The sequence below is a fragment of the Vombatus ursinus genome, unplaced genomic scaffold, assembly GCF_900497805.2.
Source record: "Vombatus ursinus unplaced genomic scaffold, bare-nosed wombat genome assembly UNPS02004596.1, whole genome shotgun sequence".
Lineage (NCBI taxonomy): Eukaryota > Metazoa > Chordata > Mammalia > Diprotodontia > Vombatidae > Vombatus > Vombatus ursinus.
In genome coordinates this window covers 2,043,862-2,054,410 of record NW_020944374.1, presented here as the reverse complement: position 1 = coordinate 2,054,410, position 10,549 = coordinate 2,043,862, and the positions used below count along the sequence as shown (strand labels likewise).

The following is a 10,549-nucleotide window of genomic DNA, read 5'->3' as shown; positions in this document are numbered from 1 at the left end:
GTTAATATCATTTTGTTAATAACAAATACAAGAAATTATGTAAAAGCCTTGGCTATATCAAATTAAAACTTGAAATTCCTGAAAACCAAAATTAGCAAGTACATTTATACAACTATAAAGAAAAATGACCAATAATACATAAGAATGCATTACATTTTATTTTTTCATTTAAGGATAAATTCTTGTGCCTTAAGAAATGGTGAAAGGGATGGATTCAGAGAAAATGAGAAGACTCATATGAACCGATGCAAAATGAGCAGAACTAAAACAATGAACACAATAACTACAACGCTGTAAAGAGAAACAACTTTGAAAGACTTAAGAACTCTGATCAATGTAGTGACCACCTACTACTCCAGAGCCTTACAGAGAGGCAGGGGACTTATGGAAAAGATTGAGATATACACTAATGTATATTTGGAGATGGCCAATGTGTAGATACGTTTTGCTTTACTCTTTTTATTTGTTATAAGGGAAGGCTTCCCCACCCCACCACTCAGTTTTGGGAGGGATTTGGGAAAGAGTAGGACTACCAGCAGCAATGCCAAAAACAAACAAGAAAAGCAAGAGGGTCATGGTAGCATTTTTAAAAATGCACAGAAGAGAACAGAAGGGAGTTCTAAGAGACAAACAGGACAGTTTTGAAACTAACAGTGTTTAATGTATTATATTCTTTATAATTATTTCTAATTTATCTCGCATATAGCTTGCTTTGTATATATTTATTTGCACATTGTCTCCCTCATTCAATTGTAAGCTCCCTGAGGGCAGGGATTGTCTTTTGCCTCTTCCTGTATCTCTAGCTCTACATGCCTGGCACATAGTAGGCACCTGATATTTGTTGATTGATTATTGATTGATTGGTTTCATGTTCAATTCTTTCTGTTCTTGGGTATATAGAAATGTTTATATTTGATGATATTTATCAAATAGAGAATAAGAACAGCACAATTAAAAAGCATATTATTTTACACATACTTAAAAAAAAGACTTCAGAACATGAGCCTTACTGGTGTAAAGCAAGGGGTATGGCCAGGTGTACAGAGGTCAAAATGAAACTGGCTTTATAAAAACTGATGGATGAATAGACAATTATAGCAATCAGGAAAACTCAAAACCAAGATGAATGGAAAAAATTAAGGTTTGAAATTTAAAGAAAATGAATCTGATTCTCATATTTTAGCTCCTACACAAAGAAGTTATATTAAAATCTAAGGCAAAAAGTCACTGCCACAAAGAATAAAAACAACCTAAGATGGTGGGCACTGGTATAGTGGGGACTAGTAGATTCAGATTTAAAGGACCAGAGGTATAATTCTGGCTATGCTGTTTACCATCTACGTGGTTGTGGCCAGGTTGGTTCACCTCTCTGAGCTTCAGCTTCCCCAAATGTAAAAGGAGGGAGTTAGACTAGCTCGTTTAAGGTCCCTTCTAGTTCGAAATGCTGATGATCATATAACATGTAAACCTTTAAAAGGCCTAGACCAATTGATTCTCCTGCTTCCAGGAGAATAGTAAGAATATTGTAATAGCACTATTCTGAAGAGTGGGCCCTTCTAGTTCATACAGCCCTTAAAAAAATGTGGAGCAAGGCTGCTTGGAGCAGTGACACTGACATATCTACAGGGGGACATTAAGGTGTTGTAGAAGGATTCTGCCTTAATAACAAGTGACATTTCTATAGCACTTTAAAGTTTGAAAAACATTTATGGTACTCATTAGAACCTCACAACAATCCTACAGGATAGATGCTCTAAGTATTTTGGAGGGACTGCCCTTTGTCCACCAGCACAGGTCAGCACTTACCTGGCAACTTCTAGTCTCCGAGTAGCCTGGGGCATGGAGAGATACAATGACTTGCCCAGACAGGGTCTGTCAGCAGCAGAACCCGAAACTAGGTCTAACTGATTCTAAGGTCAGAACTCTATTCACCATGCTATGGCTGTCCCTCTTCCTTTCCAGTGCAATCCCAATAAAGGGAGATATAATAGGCAGGATGTAGGATGATGAGAGATGCAGCATGGTATACTGCAGGGGTGTCAAACATGTGGAAATGCAGCCCGCAACACTCCTGGGTGCAGCCTGAACCAAATTAATATATAACTGGGAAATGTTTAATGAAATAAATAAAAATAAAATAGAACACAGATAATGTTAATATGTGATTTTTTAAGTCTATATATGGCTCACTGGGATCCTTATATATGTGACCCCTATTTCTCTCTGAGTTTGAGTGGACAGGGCACTGGGAGTTGAATTTAGGAAGACCCTACTTAAAATCCTGCCTCTCATTTAGTAGCAGTATGGCCCTGGGCAAGCCACATGACTTCTTTTGTTTCAATCACCTCATCTGTGAAGTACCAGGGTTGGACTTGATAGCTTGCTAGGGTTCCTTCCCTCTCTAAGTCTATAATCCCATGACCTTCATATCTGGGAAGGCATATCTATGAAACTCAGTCTCAAAGTTGAGGGAATACTTAAAGCCAGTTGGATAAGAGAATGATATTCTCCTTCCTTTTCTGCAGTGCCTAACAATATCCTGCTATCTTTTTAGTGGTTTGACCAAGAGAGTCATTGTTTGGCTGACAGTCCATCCCACTTACTTATTTCTCCAGAAGAAATGCTACATAATGAATGCTATTCCCCACTCTGCTCTTCAAGTACTGAGGTAATAAGGAAATAAATGTTTTCTCTAACAAACAGATGCATTTTTAAGAAAACAAGCAAACAAAGACCATCCAAACTACAGATGAATGCTAAACCTGGCCTTGTTTGTCCTATCATAATAACTACTTCTAAAAAGTTGAGATACAACACTGAAATCACACATTGCTATTTTAAGATTAGCATACTAATATGAAGAACTGCTATTTATAAACTATAGATAATGTTTTATCAACCAACTGTTAACAATTATTTACATCAAGCCTGGAAAGCTTCAAGGATGGGTCTGATGGTGGAATGTTTGGTCTCTTGTCTAAGGACTAGCCTAGCAAGGTTCAGAGCAGCTTAACACTAGGCTGGCCACAGAGGGATTCATTTTGGGGCTCAAGCAGCTCTAAGCTGTGGAGAGCTTACGACTGGCATTGGTGGATAAAGTATTCTCACTGATGAAATGACATCTTTGAAATATGGTGAGTTTGTTGTAGTAGCCTATGGTTTACAGAATGCCTTCCCTACCACAACTCTAAGAGGTATTTAGAGTAAAATATTATCATCTCCATTTTACAGTTGTAGACACTGAGGCTTCAAGAGTTGATGTGATTAGCCCAGGGTCACAAAGTATTGGAGCCAGGACTTAAACCTAGGCCTCTTGGCTCCAAATCCATCACTTTCTTCTCTAAACCACCCTGCCGCCTCCCCTATCACAAGTGGCCAAATACACCAAAGTCTTAAAATAATAGGATTGGAAGCTGGAGTGACTTGAAGAACCCAAAGCAACAGTATTTTCTAAACAACTCCTAAAATAGAACTCGTTAGCCACCACACTAGCTTTAAATGTCACCACTCATGATAACAGTCTTTGCCTGCTTCTAAAAAAAAAAACCCAACCAACCCCTACTTTCTTCTAAACATATAGGTTTCTAAAGAACCCACAGTTTAACTCAACTTAGGCTCTTAGAAGAGGAAAAGTCTTCCCCCCCCTCTTCAAATAATCTAGCCCTTTACTAATAACTAAGTTCAACTCTAAGTGTTAGGCCCCAGCACTTAAAATTTCCTTTAAAAAAACACATGAACCTTAACACTTATTCCTCCTTAAAAGGATTAATAAACTTAGATATATGTAATATGTAAACAAAATACATAACTCAGCTTAAATCGAAGACAATGCAGACTTGGGGAAGACAGGATTTAGGGAGTAAGAACAACAGGGAAGAAAGCTATTTATTTGAAAAATCTCACCTAACACTGTGCAAAGCTAACTTAAAGCAACATCAGATGAAGTTCGGAGGAGGGCATGACTAATCTTTCCCTTGCAAAATATATTTTGAATAACAGCTTTAATGGTTGTATTTTGAACCTCTTCTGTGCAGTAAAATGCCTCAATGTCAAGTGTTGCACCAGGAGGCTCTCTTAATGCAAGCCCCTGAGGTACTCCTTAGAGCATTAGGCAACCTCCATTATTATAGTTAAGTATTCTTAATTCAGGAATGCTTTTATGCAATCTTGCCAATACATAAAGATCTGTTTGTTTTGTTATGTCCTTGTCTGTACTTCTGATTTTTATAACTAGTACTCCCCTCCCCACCAAGTATTACATGCCCCAGGGTCCAAGGCACTGGTAGTTTTGAACACCATTGGAACTGCACTTAACGGGTGCTCACAACAGGAAGAAAGAGAGGGCAGGTGACATTAAAATAGTTGCACTAAAAGCCAATAATATAATCATATTTGCCAAACAACAAGTATTTATTGAGCACTTAGTATGCCCAGGGCCTCATGCTATGCTCTGCAGGAAATATAAAGGATAAGATGCAAAGCCTTCCCTGCCTTCATGGAATACAGAGTCCAGCTGGGAAACTAAGACAAGTTCACAAATAAATATAAATACAAGGGTAGAGCGTGAAAGTTTACAGTGAGGTGCCTTGGGAGTTCAAAGGAGAAAGAGACCATTTCCCACTGGGGCTGGCAGGCAATCAGAGAACAAACATTATTCTACTTTTCCTTACCTTGGCTGCCAGGTTTTACACCAGGTTAATAAAAATCTTCTGAAAGTTCTGGAGAATAACTCAGGCAGGCTTAAATGAGAAAAGTGTTCAGTGTTTTACTTATGAATGAGGAATCTTTTCCATCCTCAACTTTAGGAAATCAGAAATATTTGACTTGGAAACAAGAGACTGGGGGAAATTTCTTTTTTTTTTCTACGATGTGCTAAAAGATGCTTAAAGCTTTTCAATACCAATCTAAAAGGAAAAGCTTTCCATTCTTGGGAGAATTAGGAAAACCAATGCTGAGTGACAATTAATATTTGTAGGTGTTTGAACACAATTAAGCCTTTAAGTCATAAATAATTACTTAAATAGCAAAAGGAATTGTTTTTCTTTCACCATTCTCATATATGTTTGGTCTTTGGTACTTCTGTTTTAATTCTCATTATTACTTAAAAGAAAAACTATATGGAATATCTACAAATTAGCCTTATTTCAAGACTGCCTGGATAGTTTCTTCCTTTTATTAACAAAAAAAAAAAGAGTCAGACTGGTCAAGTTAATCACTATCTCTACAGTGACTCAGAGGTGTTTACCAAGTCTTTTCTAAGACAATAATTCCCAGTTGATTAAGCCCCTTACATTGACACTCATTCAGCACACCTAGAAGCAGACACTTTGGTCAGTGTGGGGATAGCTTCCTACTCTACTGATTACTGTGAAATAGAAAACAAATGATAAAGATGATATGCTAAGGCTTCAAAGACATTTCAAGGGATGAACCTGTTCAGTTTTTAGGAAAAGTTATCATTGTCTGCATTATTTCTTCCTTCAGATATCATCAAAAGCCACTCAAATGGCTTTATGTCACACAGTCAAGTCAATAGGAAGTAGCACACCTAGAAGCAGACACTTTGGTCAGTTTGGGGATAGCTTCTTACACTACTGCTTACTGTGAAATAAGAAAACAAAGGAGAAAGATACTACACTAAGGTTTCAAAGACATTTCAAGGAATAAACCTGTTCGGTTTTTAGGAAAAGTTATCATTGCGGGTATTATTTCTTCCTTCACATTTCGTCCAAAGCCACTCCAGTGGGCTTCATATCACATAGTCAAGCGAATAGGACAACTAGACTGATGCAATCACGACATAAAAATTTTTTGCTTGAAAGTAATGACAGTGTAACACATCGGACATTTGTCAATTGCTTCAGCACACAGTTGACAAGTAACCAGATGTCCACAAGGGATGAAAACGACAGCGATATTCTCATCCATGCAGATCTTACACAACTTTTCTTCTTGCAAACGCCTGAGCTGTTCTTCAGTACTAATCTCTGTGGGAACAAAATGAACAGACTTCAGATTAATTGCTTAAATCCCTCCCACTGTTTGGAATTGGTTCAATAAAGTTCTTAATGAAGAATGTCCAGGATATATTCATCAATATTGCAGGCACACTTCTTGAATCACTGATAACGAACTATATATGATTACTGCTGTGAGTTGGGCAGTTTAGTTTGCGTTAATACAGAACACCACTAGAAATTAAATGCTTGTGGGGAAAGTTTTCCAGAAAAACATCAATATGAAATGAGCATTTTTACCAAAAAGGGATGCAGTAAGTCATTTCATAGTTAATAAGATAAGGAAACTGAGGCCCAGGGATGTTAATTAAGTGACTTGCTTAGAGATCACAGCTGACAAGTGCCTAAGGTAGGATTCAAACCTAGGTTTTTCTGACTCCCAGTCCAGTGTCCCAGGTACTCCTGGTTGGTACCCCCACACTGCTTCTGCATGTCTTCTTATCTTTCCCTACTGTACTTCTCTCCCTTCTTTGTTTCCTCCCTAAGTCCTCTGTGCCAAGTCACAAGACCATTGGCATGGAGGCTGAAGAGTGAGAAGAAAAGGCCAGATAGGCTTTTATGCTCCTGACTGCCATTCCAATTATGTTATTCTGTATCAGCCCTAGAATTAGCCGGAGTCACTCACTGTTTCTACCAACAGGTACCCAGGTAGAAGGGGCAGATTAGTAAGAGATTTATGGGAACAAGTTACACTGAGAGTGTAAGTCCATCTGAATGCAGATTGAAGCATAATTTTTTTTCATGTGCTTGGTTTTTCTTGCTTTTTTTCAGCAACATGATTAATATGGAAATATGTTTTGCATGACTTCACATGTATAATGGGTATCATATCGCTTGCCTTCTCATGGGTGGGGGAGGGGTTCGAGGGAAGGAGAGAATGTGGAACTCAAAATAAAATAATAAATGTTGAGAGAGAGAGAGAGAGAGAAAGAAAGAGAGTAAGTACAGGCTCAGTGCCAGGCACTGTATAATAAAGATCTGGCAGAAGGCCTTGTACCAGTCATCTGAAGACCAGCCAAACTAATAACTTGTTGTTGGGGAGTTTTTTGGGGGGAAGTGGTTCAACTGTGATTTCATCAGCTCCCTCCCCTGAAGTCCAGAAATGACTTATCCACAACTTACAGACTTATAGAGTTACTGGGGGCACCAAAAGGTTAAGTGACTTGTCCATGGGTTCAGAGGATATGTCAGAGGTAGGACCTGAATGCCAATCTTCCTGACTTCAATACTGGCCCTCTCTTCACTACACTGGGCTTCCTTTTACTGATGAGAGATGATATGTTTGCAGAGCACTTTCAAGCTCATAGACCTAGACCTGGAAAGGAGCTCAGAGGTCAACCTCCTCAAAATTTGCACACCTTCTACTTTACCTCATGGTCAGTAACAAAAAGAGGCACATACATTAAGGGGGGCTGGGCAACCAGAGAGAGATTCTGTCCTGATCCCTAGCTTCGTTAGCTAGCTTAGGACTACTCCCAGCCACCCAGCCAGCTGTGAGGAGAGAACAAATGGTGGACCCAGGACGAAGGATGGCAGCCCCAAGTCATTAGCTGTCCCTCTGCAATTAGTAAGCTGTACTGATTTCTCTGTAGTTCTTTAGCTTCAAGCTCCCACTACCTTTGCTACCTTCCTGTTTTGCAGGAGCAACAGACTGACAAAATGAAAGATTCTTGCTACTGAGTTCTTCCTACAGCTCCTGGGCAGAGAGGCAGTCAGTAAGTGTAGCACTATCAAGACAGCGATCATCAATTTCTCTTCTTCATTTAGTAAAAATAAAATAAAATAAAATAAATAAAATAAAATAAAGGAGAGAGGCCCACTGCAGAATTCCACCTACGTTCTTGATTGGTTGTTGTGTCTGACCTTGACAAATGCCATTAGCTTGATAACTACAGCATTATGCTGCATAATTTCTAGAGGAGACAGCAGAGATCTCTTTTGAACCTGTGAGCAGAGAATATCAAGCAATATGTAGGAGACACTACTTCCTTGTAGGAGACACTACTTCCTTCACCTAAGCTTCCTATCTGTACGTCTCTTTAAATCACCTTATTTCTTCCTACCCCTTGAATTATTTTGACCTTCCAGGAATGATCACCCTATATGTCAGATTTGGCACATCTAAGCAATAGACAGGAAGTTCATTTACTTTGGCATTTTCTTTCAGTAAAATGCTTTTTTCAAGGAACATGAAACATGGAAGAATACTCTAAAAAATAATTTTCAGCTACAATACTTATCTTTTCCTAGGTTCCACATATAACAAATGTTAACTTCCACCATTGTATTTTACTTTTAAATTGGTACCTGAGTTAGCAACCAAAAAGCCTCCAAAACTCACAAATAGGCAATGAGCCACAAGCATTGATGTGAGGTTCCATTTGATTTTTAAATCATAAAGCAGACTATTACCTTTCTGCGATGAGGTTGGACTTGATTCTCCTTCTTGTGTATTTTCTTTCTGAGCACTCACGAGATCTGCTACGAGAACCTCAAGTGATTTATAGTTGTTTCCAGACGATTTTATCTTTTCTCCCATAATTTTCTTAATCTCATGAAAACTGAAACCCATTCGTATTGCATCTTGTACCAAAGGATTTTGTAACACACTATCATCTGAAATGAAAATTGGAAGTGACGAACGATAACCTACAGTATAATCATAGTCAATTTCATTACAATTATAATTCAAACTCACTAAGAAAGTTATAGTTTCACCAGATTGTAAAATACACCATAAAGCAGAAATTATGAAAATTATTTGGTTTAAATAACAAATCAGTGGAAGAGATAAGAAAAGTAAGACCTAGTGGAAGGACTTCCCATTTGACAAGAACTGCTAGGTAAACCAAAAAACCATTTAGCAGAAAATAGATTCAGACTAGTACTCTACACCACACTCTACGTAAGCTCCAAATGGATAAGCAACTAAATATAAAAGATAATTTAAAAAAATACATGAGAACCAAAGGAAGTACCCTTCACAACTATATTTAGGGGGAGAATTCATAACCAAACAAGGAATAGGAGATCACACACATACAAAGATGATTTTGATGATGATGAGACTTTAAAGCTCTTGCACCAATAAATCAAGGCAGCTAGAATAAGAGAAGCTATGGGGGTGAGGTGGTGGGGATATGGAAGGTCTTTGGATCAAATGCTTCTGATAAAAGTCTGATTTCCAAGATATATAGGGAATTGACACAAATACACACAAAGAGCCAGTTAGTCCATAACAGATAAACAGTCAAAGAATATAAAGAAACAATTTCCAAAAGAAGAAACACAAACTATTAACAATCAACTCTGGAGTTGAAATCACCCACAAGCAGTCTGCCAGTGAGATTTAAGAAACTATTTCCAGGAAGTACAGGACGTATGTATGAGAAAGCTTATGCCAAATCTTCTTAAACTTCTCCATAAATTAAAACTGAATTAATGGTACAGTGCTTAAATAGCTAAGATACTGGGATATAAGACAGTTTTTTAGTATTGCTCAAGCTCTTGTTATACATATAAATAAAACTCAACATTGTGTTAAGTTTTAGTCTTAAGATTTAAGAAGCTTATTGAAGTCTAGAAGGGAAGAAAAAAAATAAATGAAAGCTAAATAGGTCCGGATGTGGAAATATTCAAGGTACTAGCATTATGCAGCCTGTTAAGTATGAACATTTCCATCTTTGGATGAGGAAACTGAGGCTGAAAGAAGTTATGAGACTTGCCTCAAATGCTAGCAAGTGTGAGAGCTAGGACAATGGCAAAAGGAGCTTAAATTACAGCAAGAGTTCAAGGAATGCTTTGTTCTCAGTATGGTGAACTAAATATTAGAACTGGTTTCCAAGGCAGGTCATGGACTCTCCATATTTGGAGAGCCTTAAAAATATAGGCTGCACTAGATGACCTCTAAAAGGTCTTTCTAGTTTTATGATATGTCTATTAATACATTCAAGTATAATTGGAACTTCATACACAATAAGAATTCATCTAATGTACTTATTTTATCTTCTTATATGCTCAAAAGTTTTTTAAAGGGTTCATCCCTAAACTCATTTATTAATATATTTTTCTACATTATCATGGCTGCCAAACTATATCGAGTATTTTACTGTAATGTGCTTTTGGCACATCAGCTTCATATAACATTCCACATACTGCCCATGCCCTTTGCAACTCTTATATTAAGTAACAACATAATAGCTCTCTTGTCTTTCTCAACCATATTTATGAATAAAAACTATTCTCCTTTGTAATGAAGATATGAAATAAATGCTGCCACAGCAACTACAGGAAATGGGAATTGTCAGATAGCTGAATCCTAAATTAAACTTCCTACTTGTCACTTTTCTGAAAGCTAACAAAGATACAGGAGAGTTAGAAGACCCAGATTCGGGTTCTAGATCTGCCTTTACCAGCTACTTTGAGCAAACCACAACCTCTGAACCTTCGATTCCTCATCCATAAAAGAAGGAAATGAATAACCTGACTTGCCCACCTCACAGGGCTATTATGAGGATCAAATAAAGTGGCCG

General features: G+C 37.8%; 1 protein-coding gene across 2 annotated transcripts in view; it reads right to left on the bottom strand.

Annotated features, from left to right (window-relative positions):
* Positions 1–837: 837 nt before the first annotated feature.
* Positions 838–10,549, bottom strand: part of XIAP (X-linked inhibitor of apoptosis) — a 36,828-nt gene continuing 27,116 nt past the window's right edge. For both annotated transcript variants that reach the window (XM_027838606.1, XM_027838615.1), the window contains exons 6-7: positions 8,430–8,633; positions 838–5,987 (exon numbers count right to left, since the gene is read on the bottom strand). In XM_027838606.1, coding sequence (XP_027694407.1) covers positions 5,794–5,987; positions 8,430–8,633 — 398 coding nt within the window. In that variant the 3' untranslated portion in view covers positions 838–5,793. The remainder of the gene's footprint in view (positions 5,988–8,429; positions 8,634–10,549) is intronic.